General features: G+C 41.6%; 2 protein-coding genes across 2 annotated transcripts; both read left to right on the top strand.

Annotated features, from left to right (window-relative positions):
- The first annotated feature begins 1833 nt into the window (after window positions 1-1833).
- On the top strand, window positions 1834-7547 carry LOC124286114 (beta-N-acetyl-D-glucosaminide beta-1,4-N-acetylglucosaminyl-transferase-like). The gene is made up of 7 exons (XM_046722491.1): window positions 1834-2070; window positions 3223-3452; window positions 4071-4258; window positions 4742-4861; window positions 6182-6286; window positions 6422-6559; window positions 7406-7547. The coding sequence occupies exons 2-7, from the start codon at window positions 3228-3230 to the stop codon at window positions 7449-7451; spliced, it is 822 nt and encodes a 273-aa protein (XP_046578447.1). The 5' UTR covers window positions 1834-2070; window positions 3223-3227; the 3' UTR covers window positions 7452-7547.
- Window positions 7548-8673: 1126 nt separating this feature from the next.
- Window positions 8674-14314, top strand: LOC124252644 (beta-N-acetyl-D-glucosaminide beta-1,4-N-acetylglucosaminyl-transferase-like). Its single transcript, XM_046689668.1, has 5 exons — window positions 8674-8725; window positions 10390-10616; window positions 11629-11819; window positions 12837-12956; window positions 14176-14314. Exons 1-5 carry the CDS (start codon window positions 8674-8676, stop codon window positions 14312-14314), a joined length of 729 nt encoding a protein of 242 aa, XP_046545624.1.
- Window positions 14315-20392: the final 6078 nt, after the last annotated feature.

The following is a 20392-nucleotide window of genomic DNA, read 5'->3' as shown; positions in this document are numbered from 1 at the left end:
TCACTATCGTTCAATAACCTAGTTTGGTTACACAACACTGGTTGGACTTTCAGCTGGTTACACAACACCAGTTTCAAATAACCAAAATTATCTCATAAAGATATTCCGAGGGAATCTAAGGTACTTTCCCAGTACCACAAAATATACACGTTACGCATATTAAGAAATACAGTTCGCTCTACCACCATGTATAGTGTATTCTAAGATGCCTAGCGGTTAGAACAATCGAAAAAATAAGACATTAGCAGACAATAAAAGTATAGTTTTTTTATGACGTTACAGTTGAATGACGTTATCCCGTCACTGCGCCATTCTAGTGTTCCCCGTCGTAATCGAACCATTTTACATTACGTCACAATATAAACGACGTCACGATGCATGTCAGTTGTCATCGCCTCGTACGGCCTCCTACAGTAAACTACTCCGTTGCATCCCGTTTCTTGGTTTGCAGTTGCTTCACGCAGCTAACATCACTGGTTGAAACATTACGCTTATGTTTTACGATGGTTAAAATGTGTCAACTCGACTCACAAGTTTTCAGCGACACGGTAACGTTCGCGATGTTTACATTCCCACGATGCAATCGTGGAATGTCGCTTGACTACTCAGCTTCATCTGGATGTACTGATCTAAACTTACGTTGGTAGTAGAAATGCGACGTTCATATTGCCCCATATGGTTTACGTTAATGACAGATGTAATTAAAATAATTCAGAGAAGATATTTAATCTGAACGTAAACCGTCATCAATTGTTTTGTTTTTCTGGTAACGTTCGTCTTTAACGTAAAGGGGTCGCAGACAAATCAATAGAACAGCGAGCCAGTTCGCCCTGTGCGAGGATTCTTAACTTAGGTCACCGACACCGTCGTTTGTTTTCTGCCATAAATTAATCGTAATTATCCTTAGAAAGTATTAAATTTGGCATCTTAGAAAAGAAATACAGTTCGCTCTACCACCATGCATAGTGTAATAAAACACACTTTCGCCCTGAACTATTATAGTTAAAGTACGAGGACGCTTAGGTTCAGTATTATTCGTTTCACTGCTACACTGAGTATAAGCAGTGTAGTAATGATATTGAGCCAAAGTTAACTTAGACTGTCATGTTTCGGTCTTGTATGTTATGTTGTCGTGTTTGATATTTCAAACTGAACACCGGCTTGCCTTTGCATGTGTTTGTGACTGATGGACGCACCTGTTTGCTAACACATATCACCACCATTTGATAGTGACTCATAACCACATGCTGTTGATACACAGTAGGAATCGTACAATCGAGAGATTGTTTGTTGCTATGGGAAGGTTTTTTTTCTCTTTTATTAATTAACGGATTGCTAAGGTGAGAACACGGAGAAGAAGATATATACAATGAAATCCATCCTCTATATTATGCATACACGTCACAAAATGGACTTACTCTTGAACTCACCTCTCTCCGTTCATGCCTTCTAGTGATGACAGTCCAGTGTGTGAGTTGGGTTTTACGCCAGTTATAGCAATATTCCAGCAGTATCATGGTGGGGGACACCTTAAATGGTACATTGTGTGAAGTCCATTTCTGGTGTCCCCCGTCGTGATATTGCTGGAGTATTGCTAAAAGGTGCACAAAACTAAACTTAGTCAGTCAGTCGACATAAAGGTGTTTGTCTAAATGACGTCAGAGCAAACAGTCACCTCTGTAACCGAGCATCAGCTGTCGTGACCACCAACAATGGAGATGGTATCTAGCAATGCCGGGCTGTGGGTAATGAAGTCCTATCTTTAGATACAATCGGCCACATCAACAGTTGGACATAGTTCCATGTGCAGCTTGTAGATGTTCCGTACATGCGCAGTATATTGTTCCACATTAGGACACCATGTTGAAGAAAGCGATTCGGATGGTGATTGTCGTAAGTGGAGTTTTGAATTGTATCATCCTTATTGGAAATGTTTTCGACGGTATCAATATGTCACTAAATCCCGAAGCGGCGACTCTTGGGATGAATTTGATCGAGTCCTGAAAAGGAACTACTCCAACCACCAGCTTCTCCATTTACCACGTTGTCCAGATCTTCCAGCGCAGACAGGTAGGTAGTTAGGTAGGTAGTATGTATGTGTGTGTGTGTGTGTGTGTGCGTGCGTGCGTGCGTGCGTGTGACATGGTGACACATTTTGTCGTCAGTGTATTCAACGTTATTACAGAGACGCGAGTGGCCCGTTCATCTGAGGCGCCGCAATTTGCTGTACAGAGTTGTGACCCTTTAGCACTTCAGGAGCCTGGGATTGTGGGCTGGAATCCGCCATTATATTTCCCGGTTCTCATAAGCATACCACGTGCTCGTTCGTTTCACCAAAGTGGTAGACGCGGCTAAGAACGACATCACTTCACACTTTCATTGTGGGGGACACCCGTGATCTAAATAGTGAGTGAGTTTAGTTTTACGCCGCTTTTAGCAATACTCCAGCAATATCACGGCGGGGTACACCAGAAATGGGCGTGATCTATATAACGTACTGGGCTATGGCTAAAAGCGGCGTACAACAAAACTCACTCAAAGCGATAACAATGTTGACCATATCACAAACATTGAAAACACTTATTCTGAGCTTTTACCCGAGATTCAGACATGTTTGCTCTTAATAAAATGTCAAATGGTATATTTCAAGTGTTTGTTGTTCGATTATATTTTCTTACTTTCGATTCTCTTTCCACTTTTATTCAAGATTCAAGATTTTATTCTAGTTTATTTTTCTTACATTTTACTTGACCAGAAAGACATCGTAATTTCCAGCGAGAATCTGATTGAAAATGAAGGAAATTTCGATATAAGAGAGAAAATTATGCGGCGCCATTAGTATTTCGTATTAGCACCATAAGCATGATCTCTTCTGATGCGGAACTGAAGAGGTTGACTTTGGCATGGATATTTCTTCTTGTGGTTACATGTTTGTTTAAATCTTTTGTTTGTATCATAATATTATTTTTGTCAAACATGTCTACAAGACTGACAGACATTCCATATTATTGTCAACTACCTAAAGGGGGCGGTGGGGTAGCCCAGTAGTTAAAGCGTTCGCTCGTGACGCCGAAGACCCGGGTTCGATTCCCCACGTTGGCAGAATGTGTGAAGCCAATTTCTGGTGCCCCCCGCCGTGATAGTGTTGGAATATTGCTAAAAGCGGCGTAAAACTAAACTCACTCACTCACTAAAATACCTAAAGACAGGTTATTTTCACAGAGTGGATGCGAATCCCTAATATATCCGAAATCAGCCATGACGCTTTGAAGAAGAAATACTTGGGTGGAGTAGATGGACACTTTTCACCGCCCACATGTGTGTCGGAAGAAAGGACGGCCGTTATCATTCCGTCCGATGATAACCCTGACAACATCAGAATCCTTCTCAACAACCTCATTCCCGTCCTCAGAAACCAAAACAAGGACTTCACCCTCTTTGTCGTTGAACAGGTAACGTAAAAGTGGAACATTTCAGTTACATCAGTGAGTGAGTTTAGATTTACGCCGCACCCAGCAATATTCCAGCTATATGGCGGCGGTCTGTATTTAATCGATTCTGGACAATCCAGTGATCCACAGCACGAGCATCGATCTACGCAACTGGGATACGATGTGCCAACCAAGTCATGTGTGTGTGTGTGTGCGTGCGTGTGTGCGTGTGTGTGACATGGTGACACGTTTTGTCGTCAGTATGTTCAACGTTATTACAGAGACGCGAGTGGCCCGTTCCTCTGAGGCGCCGCAATTTGCTGTACAGAGTTGTGACCCTTTAGCACTCCAGGAGCCTGTGGTTTTGGGCTGGAATCCGCCATTATAAATCCCGGTTCTCATAAGCATACCACGTGCTCGTTCGTTTCACCAAAGTGGTAGACGCGGTTAAGAACGACATCACTTCACACTTTCATCGTGCATCGATCTACGCAACTGGGATACGATGTGTCAACCAAGTCAGCGAGTCTGATCACCCGATCTCGTTAGTCGCCTCTTACAACAAGCATGGGTTACTGAAGACCAATTCAGTTTTTTTCCAGATGATGAACTGAGAGCGTGTTTCTTAACTTTCTTCAGACTCCCGACACACCATTCAACAAAGCGTTGCTGATGAACGCCGGTTTTGTGGAGGCTGTTAGACAAGACGTCTTCACTTGTGTCATCTTTCATGACGTTGACCTCATTCCTGTAACCTACACCGTTCCATACGGGTGCCTGAAGAACCATCCCCACTATCTCTCCGTGACGACGTCAAACTACAGCACGTAAGACGTTTCTACAGAGATATCCTTTCCTATCTACCTTGCGGCGATCCACCATGTCCTCTTATATCTCTATTCTATGAAGATTAAATGCACTTGATCCAACCTCCATCATAGCTTCGTTGAGAGACCGATTTGATTGACTTGATGCTCAAAATAGCCATCAATTAAACAAGGAACGTCAGCGTCAGTACTAATAACAGATTCTCTGCAGTATCAATCTCAGTCAATCAAAATATGCACTCATATCATATGTCAAATCCACTCATATCCAACAATAGATCGGATAGCCTAGTGGTTAAAACGTTCGCTCGTCACGCCGAAGACCCGGGTTCGATTCCTTACATGGGTACAGTGAGTGAAAGCCCAGTTTTGGTGTCCCCCGCTGAAATATTACTAAAAGCGGCGTAAAACTAAAGTCACCCACTCACTCTTTAGGATTTTGTCTGAACTGACACGTGAAGTCGTCGTATACTTTGTCCACAGAGCCAAGGAGCACCGGCTGGGTGTTGTGGTGGCCATGACACCTCAACTCTTCAAGTCTGTTAATGGATTCTCAAACTTGTACTTTGGAAACGGATATGAAGACACGGATATGTTTCAGAGGTAGGAACCTTTCTTTAGCGGATGAGGAGAAACAGAACATATCTCATCTGAAGTTGGAACTGTTGGATGTATAATATTTGATAAGATACTTCATCATGTATGTGTATGTGAGTGTGTGTGCATCCTTGTATGTGTTGTTTCATATGTTGATGTAATATTCTTAAGAGCCTCATTTTTACAGCTGTTGCATCTGTAAAAACGGTTTCTATATTTTTTCGATATAACGTTCAGCTAGAGGTGCCAATAATTTAGACAGATAATGAGTGAGTATGGTTTTACACCGCTATTTTAAATATTCCAGCAATATCGCGGCAGGGGGCACCAGAAATGGGCTTTACATATTGTATCCATGTGGGTAATCGAACCCGGGCCTTCGGCCTGACGAGCAAAGGCTTTAACCACTAGGCTACCGCACCGCCCCCTTAGATAGATGAGAAGCCAGTAGGAAGCATTCCAGGAACTTTTGCGGTGTTTGCCTCAGTACACTGTGTTGCTCATCTGTCAAATAATAGAGCTTAGGTGTTGAAGAAGTGTGGTTTAACAACATTGCAAGTAGTATGACGGCGGGGGACATCGGAAATGTCCTTCACACATTTTACCCATTTGGAGAATCCACCCAGGACTTGACGAACTATAAAACATCGCCCCAACGACTTGGATTAAATATGTTAAATATGAATGCTGTAAGAACATAGAGGTCTGGTGCAAAAGTTAAATCGTGAACATTGGCTGCATGTAAACATGAAATGTATATAAAGGTTTATAAATGCTGGTTTCATGGAATATATAATCAAGTTAGCAGTCAGCAGTTATATCAGACCGGCTGTGGTTGCGAATAGGCCCGGTACTTATCACTAACTTTTCTGTTGCCGACCTTCAGTAGTGATGTATAGGTTGTAATAAATATATTCCACAAGCTGAATTGTTGCTTGGAGGGGCGCTGGGTAGCCTAGTGGTTAAAGCGTTCGCTCGTCACACCTAAGGCCCGGGTTTGATTCCTCACATGTGTACAATGTGTGAAGTCCATTTGTGGTGTCTCCCATCTCAAAACACACACACACACACACACACACACACACCCGCCATGATATTGCTGGATTGTTGCGCTAAAAGCGGCGTAAAACCATACTCACTCACTGTTGCTGAAAACCAATGTCTTACTGAACCTAGTATTCTCAGTGTTGAAAGCGGAGGTCATCAAAACACAAAGCCTTGGAAATAAATATTTTTGTTTTTAAGACGTAAGCTGGTTACGTCACACCTTTCATCGGATCGTGTTCGACGAAGTCAACTTCCTTTTGATGATTTTATACTTTAAAGGTTGAAGGATCTCAATATTTCGACGGTAGACGCAGGGAGAAGGGATGGGATATTTCTTCCTCGAGGAAACGCAGAAAGAAGAACAAATAGCCAAGATGAAGATGGGTAGATATTTGCAAACATCTGTTAAATATACTGTACTAGCGTGGAGTCACAGACCGAAGGGATGTAGTTAGAATGTTTCATAAATCATCATTTACTCTTCCATGGTCGTGCTCAAAGGCGTTTCCTTTATTGCAGACTAGAACTTCTTGAGGCAGCCTCCAGGCGAGCTGAACACGAAGGTCTTAACACGCTGAAGGCTTCCGTACAAAGGATAACGGGACTGCTGCAAGTGTTTACGAAATTTCACGTATCATTTGATGCCGACTATTACATGTAAGTAACAATCTACTGCTGTCGTGACCTCAACTTCTACTGTTACTACTACTGCTCCTACTATTAATACTACTACGACTACTACTACTGACTGACTGACTGAGTTTGGTTTTACGCCGCTTTTAGCAATATTCCAGCAACATCACAACGGGGGACACCAGAAATGGGACTACTACTACTACTACGAGGACGACTACGACTACGACTACTACTACTACTACTACTGTTAATACTACTACTGCTCCTACTATTACCACTGCCCGCCGTCGTGGTGTAGTGGTTAGAGCGTCCGCCCAGAGAGCGGAAGGTCGCGGGTTCGATCCCCGACAGCGTCATACCAAAAGACGTTAAAATATGGTACTTGTTGGTCCCTGCCTGGCGTTCGGCATTAATGGGTACAATAAGGACTGGTCGGCTCGGAGTCAGTATAATGTGTCTGAGTGGGGTATTCATGCTTCACTGCGGCATGGTATCTCAGTGGGCTAGCACTATAAACCCAGCTTAAGTCTGGGCTAGTACAAGCAGCCGCACATACACATACACACGCATGCACGCCGTCATATGAGCGATATATTCTCAAGCACGACGTTAAACCCACTTTCACCTCACCTCACCTGTTACCACTCGTATCACTCGTATCACTACTCCCTCTTCTGTTACCACTGCCGCTACAGCTACCTTTTGTTTAATACTACTACTGTTACGACTACTGCTACTACTACTACTTCTGCTACTATAAACAGAAAGTTTAGAAAACTGTAGGAGTAAAAAATCCCCAGCGATCTTTGCACTCACTAAATACAATACCATGGTGGCCTTAAAGTTTCCAAATACGTCTTTTTACAGAAAACAGATAGACACGATCTTAAAAGAAGAAGTCCTTTCTACTTAGTAACATCGGTCTGGAGGAATCGTAGAGGTTGCCCAGCAAGGGGGATAATGATGTTTTACACTATTTGTTCGTGTGTCTTGTACAGTCTATAGTCATCTTTAGAAATAAACCTTTTGTGACATACATGTTCGTTTGTTCACTCTATACTTTAGATAGGGCGCTGGGGTGGCCTTGTGGTTAAAGCGTTCGCTCGTCACGCTGAAGACCCGGGTTCGATTTCCCACATGGGAACAATGTCCGAAGCCCATTTCTGGTGTTCCCCTGATGTGATATTGCTGGAATATTGCTAAAAGCGGCGAAAACTAAACTCACTCACTTCAGTTTAGATATCTCTTACTCTTTCTCAGCCAATGAGACATCACTCCGATCCGAAACGTTCGATGAATGAAGGAAGGAAAGAAAGAAGGAATGACATGATAAAGACAACTGCGACATCCAAACGAGATAATGGTGGTTGGAGAAATTAAACATTTAAGATTAATTCAATGTCAAGGTCGCTGACAGATAAGTGAGATACCCTTTATATATTTGCTAAAAAAGGTGATGGGAATAGAGAGTTATTTGTTTTTTACATTTAAGTTTGTGTTTGTGAAAGGCCTTCGTAACGGATACCATCACGTTAACAGTGCACTGTGCACTTCCTCAGCATTCACCAGATGAAGAATTAACTCGTATAAAGAATAAAAATAAGTTGGTATCCATAAAAACGCGTCTTCATGTTAACAGTCATTCATAAATGATACTGTGAGTGAGTGAGTTTAGTTTTACGCCGCGCTCAGAAATATTCCAGCTATATGGCGGCGGTCTGAAAATAATCGAGTCTGGACCAGACAATCCAGGGATCAACAGCATGAACATCGATCTACGCAATTGGGATGCGATGACATGTTTCAACCCAGTCAGCAAGCCTGACCAGCCGATCCCGTTAGTGGCCTCTTACGACAAGCATGGGTTACTGAAGATTAATTGGTTGACACATGTCATCATATCCCATATGCATAGATCGATGTTGTTGATTAATGTTTTTGATCACTGGATTGTCTAGTCCAGACTCGATTATTTACAGACCGCCGCCATATAGCTGGAATTTTGCTGAGTGCGGCGTAAAACTAAACTCACGTATGCGTACGCATTGTAAACGAAAGGAGTACACCGGTTAAGAAGACGAGTATTTGAGATCAACATGAAGGTGTAATTGCAGCTGTTGTGAATGCCTCGCCCAATGACAGCCGCTTTGAGAGGTGACGAAACTTCATCCCGCCTTATCCCTGAACGTGAGTAATTGAGAGCCATGTCGAGATGTTATCACCCCCGTAACATATGGTGATTCTGAGCGATACAAATCTAGCTTCATATACAGAAGACATACCCAAGAAGTATATCAATACACCCAGTATAACCATTCGATAGTAAACTTACCCGATCATGCATCTGAACAAGAAGCTGTTTCTCTTGTCCATTCCTGGCATGTTGAATTTGATTATAATGATGAAATTTAACTTTGTCGGAACCGGCGTTCAAAAAACGAGCTGTCTTGAGAAGGATACCACGTGGACTGACTTTTTACATAGGCACATAGGGAACACCACGAGACAAGGAAACCTGCCACTCTGCCCTAATCCAGCCTTTTCCTTTGGTAAGTATTCTTTTATTGCATTAAAGCGAGTGACGGAGTGAGTGAGTTTAGTTTTACCCCACTTTGAGCAATATTGTGGCAATATCATGGCGCGGGACACCAGAAATGGGCTTCACACTTATTGAATTAAAAATATATTTACTCGGTTTTCTCCATGCAAGTAAGCTGTATTTCTTTTGTAAGTACTGTACATTTCTTGTGTAAGTACTCCTTTTCCCTGTTGTACGTATTTAAACTCCCTATGGGAGTACTCGTTATTCGAACCGAAATGAGTTTCAGTTAGAACTCTGTTTTTGATTGACTGATATTTCCACTTGCGCTTTGTCCTGAGTGATGACCTTTTCTCGTTTGACCTCATGGTAGATAGTCCACTGTGAAGCCACCTTCAGCATCTCAGAACAAAAATTGCCTTCTTCGGTGATGGTCATGTCATATGCATCAGCTGTTTTCTTGAGTTTTGTCATTAGTCAAAAATCGTTGCAAGAATCTTTCTGGATCAGCATAACACAGTGCTAGATCATCAGGAAGCATGTTGTACGTTTTGCGTCTTTTTAGCCGATGTCAGATGCTTTGTAGTCCAACAAACTGATACTTCATTGAAAATGTTTCTGAAATATACTGGACAAAATAAGTTAGGGAAATTGGTATTTTTAAGAATGATATTTTATCAGTGTATCAATGAATGAATAAATCTTTATTCATAATTTCAAAATTTACATATATCCCTAACTATTTTTGTCCAGTATACTTGAATGATCTCTCATGGGTAATGACAACTTGAATTAACATTATAACGCTGTCATTTTCGTCGGTCGGTGTGTCCGATCTTGATATTGACCTCACAGGTGTTGAAGAACGTGGGTCGTCTTCGGTGATATCCCTGTTTCTTTTCAAACACACTCTATACAGTAACATCCTTCCCTTACATACTACCCTGTCGCCATTGATAGCTTGTCGGTGGATGGCCATGACTCCATCGATGACTGTTCTCTAAAAGTACTTGATCATGATCACTTCGCACTACACAGGTTTGTTCATTTCTTAAAGGCAACAGACCTTAGCTTGTTTCACTGACCTGTTACAACTGTTAGAACCTACACCGAAACGTCTCTCTCACAGCAATAAAGAAGTTGTTCATCCATATATTGTTATCCTTCCTTGTTACAACTGTGAAGAAAAGAAAAAAGTGAAATGAACCAAAACCCCCAAAAAGATAATTACTTTTTACAAAAGTAAGTTTTTTAAATAGCACCTGGTGTTTGGTACTGTCGAATGCTTATAACTTGTACGTGTTTATTACAGATAAGACAGGAGTCAAATTGACAAATATAACCTTCGCACAGCTGAATGCAAAATACAGAAATGGCATCGATGGGCACTACACACCGCAGGGCTGTGCTGGAAGAGACAAGACGGCCATTATCATTCCATTCCGTGATCGACATCAGAACCTCACCGTCCTCATCAACAACCTTATTCCGATCCTAAAATACCGGAACAAGGATTTCACCATCTTTGTCATCGAACAAGTAGGACATGTGACTTATGTGTCTATATTTTATATTTGTTTTCGCATGAATTTTCGATGGGCTGTGTGAGAAGTTTCTAAACCACGCTTAACACTGCATCGCAAGGCTCAGACTAACGCTTAGTCTCTGTATATGTATAATTTTGACAAAAACAAACAATTCTTTTTAAATTGAAAAGGAGCGCCAGTGAGAAGGGAGATTCAGAGTAAATTTAGACATGTTTCATTTTGGGCGGTGGGGTAGCCTAGTGGTGAAAGCGTTTGCTCGTCACGCCGAAGACCCGGATTCGATTCCCCACATGGGTACAATGTGTAAAGCCCATTTCTGGTGTTCCCCGCCGTGATATTGTTGGAATATTGCTAAAAGCGGCGTAAAACCATACTCATTCACTTGTTTCATTTAGGGCTGTAACGTTGCCAAAGGGCAACCAGTCGCAAGCAAAGAACTCATAGGCTTCGTACAAAGCTGAAATGATGGTTCTGAGGATTGTCACAAGTATGCCTAACGACATGAAGGAAAGTATAGATATGTCATGGCAGCGACGCTGATTTGATAACATTTTGATATTTAAGATATCGACAGCTATTTCAATAAAAACCTTTTCGTAGTAAAGCTGACTGTACACTTCCGATTATATCATGAGCTGGAAAACCTAGTATTGACACCAGGTGTTCGCTAAAAGGTGAGGGTATCCTGTCCCACAAATGTCTTAGATTTAGTTCATGATGGCTATCAGTTTCTCAACCGTTGGTAACTGCGACAAACGGATCTACTGTTAGATATTCGGGGGACTGGGGAAACCAAATACATTTTCCAAAAATTATTTAAAAATATATGTAATAGTTTAGATTAAATGAAATGACTCATTTTGAAGCTGCTGCTGAAAAAGAAAATCTAGCCACTTACAAATTACCTTCTCCCATCTCCCACCAATCTTCCCCGGCATATTCGTGTATAAGATGGTGGTCACGAAGTAAATACATGTATGTAAAACATTTTCTTTCCTCAACAGGATCTTGATACAACGTTTAACAAGGCAATTCTGATGAACGCTGGTTTTATGGAAGCAATGAAACAAGATTACTTTACGTGCTTTATCTTTCACGACGTTGACTATATTCCTGAAACTCAAAACGTTCCGTACGAATGCCTCCTCAACCGCTCCTACCATCTCGCAGCAGCCGTGTCCGCCTTCAACTATACGTAAGTCATGACGTACCTGTGTAATACGTTGTTTAGAGTTATGTCCATTGGTCGTATCCGGATACGTGGCTTGGATCAGAGATGTGCCTTGATTATCATCCTTGTTTATTCTGCACCATACAAGACTGTTGGGTGCTCTGCGTCACTTTAAGGGCGGTGGGGTAGCCTGGGCCCCGTTTCACAAAGCTCTCGTAAGCTAAAGATCTCGTAACTTTCCTCGTAGCATTCCTACCTCCTATAGGATGTACTGTAACATTCACTTGCGATAGTCGTAGTGCTACGAGAGCTTTGTGAAACGGGGCCCTGGTGGTTAAAGCGTTCGCTCGTCACGCCAAGAACCCGGGTTCGATTCTCCACATGGGTACAAAGTGTGAAGCAATATTTCTGGTGTCCCCTGCCGTGATATTGCTGGAATATTGCTAAAGCGGCGTAAAACTAAACCCACTCACTCTGCGTCACTTTAGCATTGCAGTTCGATTCCGAACTCCTGATTATTATCAGCTTCATATCAGCCATGTTCGCGAGAATCACTGAAATCATTACTGTCGAAGACCTGTATCACTGGAGGCGTTCCTCCATCACCAGTCAGACGCAATGTCATATAACTGGAATACTGTGAAAGGGGTGATGCACTAAGTTCTCTCACCTACAGGGGCGGTGGGGTAGCCTAGTGGTTAAAGCGTTCGCTCGTCACGCCGAAGGCCTGGGTTCGATTCCCCACGTGGGTACAATGTGTGGTGTCCCCGCCGTGATATTGCTGGAATATTGCTAAAAGTGGCGTAAAACCACACTACCTTGTTTACTCAGTCGTACGTACTGATAAACAATAGTAATACTGTGCCTTGTCTATTTAACTACGAAAAACCATAGACAAGACATTAGTATTCTATGTGTTCAGAGACGTGCATAAAATAGATACAATATTTTTTATCGTGATTAACCGAATTACACAGCGACAAAAATATTCTATTTTTAACCCAAGACGAGAGTAAAAACCATTTTTGTTTATTTTGTCAGCGACCGCCTGAAATTTGCAGGAGGAGTAATGACCATGGCACCACATCTTTTCCAAGCTATCAACGGCTATTCCAACTTATATTTTGGATGGGGATTTGAAGATAACGACATGTATAGAAGGTATTTCTTGGCACTATAACTTCTCGGTCAAACTAATGCTTGTCGTAAGCTGGTAGTTATGTTCTTGCTAGTGGACCTGGATAGACACATGTGTCGTATGAATTTAACTGATCCCATTTTGATTTACATCTTTTAAATAGAGCTGATTACACTCTGAGCGAGATCTCGCGTGATTCTGTTGCTGATCACGTGATTCTGGATACGATGACCTTACCAAAGTGCACGCGTTCTACAGAATACCTAGAGAAACCGGCCAGCAACACCAGAACTAGCCAGAATATTAATGACACCACGACTCCCAATCAGTTAGCAAGCAGCTGACAAGTCAGGAGATGAAGACTCAAACTTATCGAGACGTCATCATGTGACACCGGAGTCTAGCAGAAGCCATTTTGTCCCTCGTTTTGTCACGTGATCACTACATCTCTATCAAGGCGGAGCTTTTGCGTTATTTTAATTCAATGATAATTTAATTTTCATTCCAGGCTATGTGTCTTAAATAATACACCAATAAAGGCTCGACTAGCTGATGGAAAATTCTTTTCCTTGACACACAGCAGAGATGAAGGAAATCCAAGGAATGGAGATGGGTAAATATTGAGTGTTGAGTGTTATCATAATGTTCTATCAGGGAGACTATATAAGGTTGTAGAGTATCCCTGGTTCTATGTAAAGGGGCCTTCACACAACAACACGTGTTGTCAGAATTAAAAAAGTTGTCAACCTTGCGTTTTCACACGTCAAACACATGTTGTCAAAGTGTCATTGGAGCGATTTCATTCTGTAGGTCGAGTTGACCAGACGACTAAAACGTCACGTGACAAGTTCGTTGACTGCGATTGGTTGTTTCTGAACAACACGAGTTTGACAACACTTCGCACGTCAAACGAGTTTGACAACACCGAACGTTTTATGGAACAGTTCATGAGAATAGAGACCGATCATTGTTCTCGACAACAGTTTGACAACTCTGAATTTGGTGTTGGTGGCGAGTTGTTGGAATGTTCACACTCACTTTGTTATCAAACTTTAGTTTGCCGTATGAAGGCCGCTATTATATATCTGATATGGTAATACAATGTATATGCAGCAGTGATGTGATAATTGATTTGAATGTGCACAAAATGCATACTCACAAACGTGCAGTCACTCTCACTCACCTACACACACACACACACTCATAAACGGTTAAATTATTAACACGATTGACAATTTTCAGGCAGCGTCTTTACTGGAAAGGCATAGAGCGGGCTGGATACGATGGTCTCAACAGTCTGAAATACACCGTTGTCAAAACGACAACCATGCCAATATGTACGTGGAAACGAATATCATTTAACGCCAGTTACTACGTGTAAGTATAAAACTATTTTACATAAACAATTATTAAATTAACTACATTTACAAATCAAAGAGAATCACTGCAAAGTAATTACATTGTCAGTACGCAATAGGATGGCAGGTCAAAATACATTCGCAGTACAATCTTCTATAGAAAGTATCAGTGAGTGAATTTAGTTTTATACCGCGTTTAGTAATATTCCAGCTGGTGGGGACACCAGAAATGGCCTTTACACATTGTACATATGTGGGGAATCGAACCCGGATCTCGGGCGTGACGAGCAAACGCTTTAACCACTAGGCTACCCCAGTATAGCAGTATGAAAAATATTAGCAGTGGCAACAGCAATAACTATACATATATTCACCTAGCAGCAACAGTGGTCAAGCTTATGAAATAGGTCCAGGTGAATGTCAAGGATGAAAATATGATCTTCACACAACCGCTGGTTTTGATGAAATGTGAGATACTGTAAACGTATTATATTTCGCGCAGGTTTTATTTTCGAGCTTTTCGCGCAAAACATTTTAGCGCGAAAATTTATACACCGCGAATAAACCTGTCATTCATTCAGTCTAGCCACGCTCGCCCCTGAATTGTTACCATAACACATCAAGTTTGAAGACAGAAATCTACGGGAATCTTAAAAAGACGACTGATAGTAGCATAAAGAATCATACTTATCTGTCGCTGTAATGGAATTCCCAAAAACAATGAGCCAAATTCCATCGCCGAATTAGCGAAAACAGCAATGTGTGTTGTGGCCGCCATGGAAATTGGTCACATGACAGATGGTTTGATACAAAACAGATTACCATGAAACGACTTGGAAAGAAATAATACAGCAGTATTTTATTTATTCATTAAGATTTTATTTACCAGTACATCATGAAGCAAATAGTCACTTAACACTCAATCATCTCATTCACAACAACCCGGCTTGTTTGAAATCACAAAGAGCTTCATATACAGTAGAAGTCAATTCGTCAGATCGTCAGAATTCGGAACATAAGACTGATGTGTTTTTCATCTCTTCCGTGAGTAAACGGATTACTGTGTACTAGTATATCGCACAGATAGGGATTTCCCGTGAGTAAGCAATAAACGCCGCCTGACAGGTTAAGCCACTCTGTTTGTTTTCACTGCTATTAGTGGCGGCCAAAGAGACAGCTGGCAGTTCTGGCAATTACTGATTGCGCGAATAATTGACCGCGCGATGTAGTAATAGCAGCGTGCGCTCGCCAACTTATGTAGTCTAACTGTCTGAATGCATCGTGGTGTAACAATACACTACACTGCCAAGTAACAGCTTATACGTATCTGGAATATTCCCCGTCGTGAAATGTTATGATTAGCATAAGCTCAAGATTCACTCACCCACTTCGGGGTAGTCTAGTGCTTAAAACGTTCGCTCGTCACGCAGATGACCCAGGTTTGATTCCCCACAAAGGTACAATGTGTGAAACCCATTTCTGGGGCCCACCGCCGTGATTACTTACTGTCATATTGCTAAAAGCGGCGTAAACCCTTACTCATTCACTCACTCACTCATTCCTTCCAGAGAAGAAATTGTTAAATTGTTGGAGACTAAATAGATGCCTACTATTTTCAGGAACCAAATGGATGCTATCCTAAAACAGTGAAGATACCCAGAAGGAAAGGGAGCTTGCTGTGTACGTGTATGTCATACTTAAATCAGAAATCGGAAAATGAAGTATTGACAAAGAATCCTTCATCAGCCAGTCCATTCGGAAGGCCCTGTCTGCACATATAGTTCTTACTATAGTTCTTACTGTTTTGTGACGCTGCCAGCTTGTATATAACCAAGTATGGGGACAACAAACCAATGGTTGACGTAATGAACAACGTCCCACGCCATCGGTGTACGGTAACACATTTAGGCCGTTCCCTGTGTCGCCTCTAATCTCTGGCTTTGAGTGACGAGTTCTGTTCGGAGACAGAATTACCCGCCCTTGGTGGTTATACGTGTGTATTGACGCCCTCTGGAAAATTCTCTTGATGTTCAGTTGTATTTTATAATTAACACCTGTGATATCACTGAAGACGCGACAGTGCTTGAAATAGCACAAGTGATCTTTCCACAGCAAGAAATGGTGTCGATTAATATCTACTGAATTGGACTGTTTACTCAACCCAAGGTCACCCGACAAACATGGCCAGTATTCACCTATTGTCGTTGGCACAGATAGACTTTCAGACTTGATTTGTGGGGAATGATATTTCCGTGTGTGTGTGTGTGTGTGTGTGTGTGTGTGTGGAAAAGAGTGTCCTTCAATCGAATGGTAAAACTCGCAAACGTTGTTGCATTGTATTCCATTGTGTGGATGGATGCTCATGAAGTTAATCACTGGATTGTCTTTTCCAGAAGCGTTATTGACAGACCACCGGAATTTAGCCTAGAATATGGCGTTAAATAGTATGACCAGAAATTATTGAGAATTTTGGGAGTATGTTTAATTGGATTTCTAGTATAAACAACCTTGACCAGCTATCAAGTGCTTGGTTTCATTCAAGAGAGACAACTCCGTTAATCCTTTTTCATTAGTTTGTGAAGAGTTATCCCCCTTTGTTTACTTGCTAGCAGACGACATTTTCAGTGATCCTCAGTATGAATGATTTAGAGAAGAGGAAGTTGATTGTAGAGTATTATAACAAGGACATCAGAACAGCTAAAGTGATTTCAAGTAGAACAGGCATCCCTTTGTCCACTGTTTATCGTGCTTTGAAAAATATTGCAAACGGATATGGCATTGAGCACCAGGGAGGCGCAGGTAGGACCAGAAAATTGACTGTCGGTGACAGGAGGCGGCTTGGTATTCTTGTTTCTAAAAACAAACGAAGGAGTTTAGAAAACTTAAGGCTGGATATGATTGATAGAGGAACTGTGGCTGTCTGCAAGGAGACAATTAGAACTGAGCTGCATGCAATGGGTTGGCAGAAAAGTCGAGGAATTCCATCAGCGATCATGAAACCTGAACAAAAGGAGCGAAGGTTGAACTGGTGCTTACAGCATAGAAATTTTAACTGGGACAATGTGATTTTCTCAGATGAAAGTTCTGTGTGGCTGTTTCCTAATACACTGAAATTCTGGACCAAACAAACTGAAAAACCTTTGTATCAGCGCCCAAAGTACAGTCCGAAATTTAACGTGTGGGGTGGCATATCTGTGTTAGGGGCAACGCCTCTCTGAGTATTTTAAGGGAATATATGCAGTGAGCGGTACACACATATTCTCGAGGGACATTTACTTCCATCTGCTCACGTGTTCTATGGAAATGTTTGGATTTTCCAGAAGGACAACGATCCAAAACATCGTTCAAAGCATTCACAGACCTGGTTTCGGACCCAAAATATGACATTATTAGATTGGCCAAGCTATAGCCCTGACCTAAATCCAATAGAAAATGTTTGGGGACTTATGAAGGAAAGTGTCAATAAGAAACATCTGACAAATATTGCTGAAATGAAAGAAGAGGTGGTCCGATATTGGGACAGCATGGACCACGACTTTCTAACTTCTTTGATCAGTAGTATGCCCCGCCGCATTGAAGCCTACATTGCTGCCCATGGTGACTTGACAAAATACTAACTGTTCACCTGTGTTTGAATCTGGAGTTATGTTCTGCTAATATTCACATTTAATACGTGAGTAATGAGTGAAAAAAATATAAAAACTTACAATCTTTAAATTCTCAATATTTTCTGACTGTACTGTACGTGAAACAGTTAAACAAACATTTGAACACATTACAACATGCCTACGTCTTTGCCGGAACAATAGCCCAACTGTAAATGTCCTCTCTTAGCTGTGTAAATACTCCATCGAACCCGCAATGGTACGTAGCATTGGTTTGATGACAGTATTGATTGAAACATTGTATAAGATTTTCACGTGGTGTGTTCTTTGAGAGAAAATACATCCGTCATGTGAAACTTGCATTTCTGAATAACAAAGACGTGTTTGTCTTACAGGTATCTGAGTGGCAGGCAAATATTACGTCTCCACAAACCATTAACAATTCGGGTGTGTGTTTTCATATTTAAACGGGGCCTATTTATAGCTATAGATATAAAACTGCACGATCTTATATGGATAATGCATTTTGGAATTGTATTCTTTACAGCAGAATTCGAACAAAACCTTTGTCTTCAGTTGAAACACATCAGCATCGTGTGTGGCGATACAAACCAAACACTTTACACGGATATAACGGTGCTTGATAATAGTGAGTGAGTGAGTTTGGTTTTACGCCGCTTTTAGCAATCTTCCAGCAATATCACGGCGGGGGACACCAGAAATGGGCTTCACACATTGTACCCATGTGGGTGGTTGATAATAGGTGATTGAACGAGTGTTGTTTGATGCCGCAATCCGTGTAATCCAAGCCATCTGGGAAAGATGACACATTATCACAGAGCCTGGTCATTGGATGTTCATTTTGGTCAGATTAAAGACTATGAATAGACCGAAAGGGGATACCTTTTCTGAACAGAACATCCAAAACGTCATAAGTGAGTGTGAGCGTGCGTTTTTATGTTTAACAATATTCCAGCAAAATCACAGCACAAGACAACAGAAAATCTGCTTCACACATTGTACTTATGTGGGGAATCGAAACCCGGGTCTTCGGCGTGACGAGCCAACGCTATAACCACTAGACTACCCCACCGCCCCATGTGAAATATATTTATTACAACCTATACATCACTACTGAAGGTCGGCAACAGAAGAGTTAGTGATAAGAACTCGGGTCAATTCGCATCCACAGCCGGTCTGATATAACTGCGTCTCATCATCATGAGTGAGTGAGTTTAGTTTTACGCCGCACTCAGCAATATTACAACTATATGACGGAGGTCTATAAATAATCGAGTCTGGACCAGACTATTCAGTGATCAACAGCATCTCCTCATCATGATGCACTTCCTGTACATGATACACAAAACATACACAATTCGATACAGAAAAACATTCAATTTCATGCTCTATGTTTCCTTCTGTCAATTTATATCGCTGTTTCTGTCAAAATGTATTTCCCCACAAACTTCTATGTTAATGTCCTCAAATATTTCAGTAACCTCAGCGCTGTACTTTGTAACATATACATTTACATTTTTTCATTTCTGCTTTTGTATCTACAACGACGGTCACATGAGTACAGCAGCTTTTCCATAAATCAGCGATGAGGCCGTCAGATCAGCAGGTTGAATCAATGATTAGCTTGATATGAAATCTCTGATTGGCCAATCAGAATTGCTTGTTCCAAATTAAGAGAAGAAGATCATCAACAATCACGTCAATGGCGTATTTACGACAAAAGAGTCATCTGTCAAGGATCCGTTAGAGATTTCCGGAATGACATCTGCTAACTTTATAAACTTTACGTTATTTTATGAAGTCAGTGAAGATTTGTTTTTGCAGCAGTCACCAATTTTACAGACCTATGACGGTTATCAGTAATTAAATCAGTGCATGTCAGCAGGATGATTGATTGAGTTTAGTTTTACGCCGCTTTTAGCAATATTCCAGCAATATCACGGAGGGGACGCCAGAAATGGGCTTCACACATTGTGCCCACGTGGGGAATCGAACCCGGTTCTCCGGCGTGACGAGCGAACGCTTTTTACCACTAAGCTACCCCACCGCCCCAGGTCAGCAGGAACAGTGGTCGTTAGAGGTATATATCTCGGGCCCCTTAAATTTACGGTAAGGATTGGTCTTCGAAGCCCATACCTGTAAGAGGCGACTAACTAGATCGTACGGGCAGGGCCGCTGTCTTGGCTGATGTCCAGTCTCCATATTGCAATTGCATAGATCGATGCTCATGATGTCAATCACATGTTTGTCTGGTATAGCCTTGGTTATGTAGAGACAACCGTTATATAGCTGGAATACTGAGGTAAACAACAAACGATGGAATGCCAAAGGGGTAAATACACAGCGAGTGTCCTTCATGAACATGTGGAAATGTATCCGTCATGCCTTTAAGAGAGAAAATAATAATATTGGTTATAGAATTCGACGAAGCAATCTTGGGGAACAAACACTGACATCCAATGACGAGAAACAGGA

This window comes from Haliotis rubra, unplaced genomic scaffold (assembly GCF_003918875.1).
Source record: "Haliotis rubra isolate DU_JTF1 unplaced genomic scaffold, ASM391887v1 Scf1, whole genome shotgun sequence".
NCBI classification, from domain to species: domain Eukaryota; kingdom Metazoa; phylum Mollusca; class Gastropoda; order Lepetellida; family Haliotidae; genus Haliotis; species Haliotis rubra.
The sequence above is the reverse complement of the archived record's forward strand: the minus strand, read 5'-3'. Positions and strand labels throughout refer to the sequence as shown.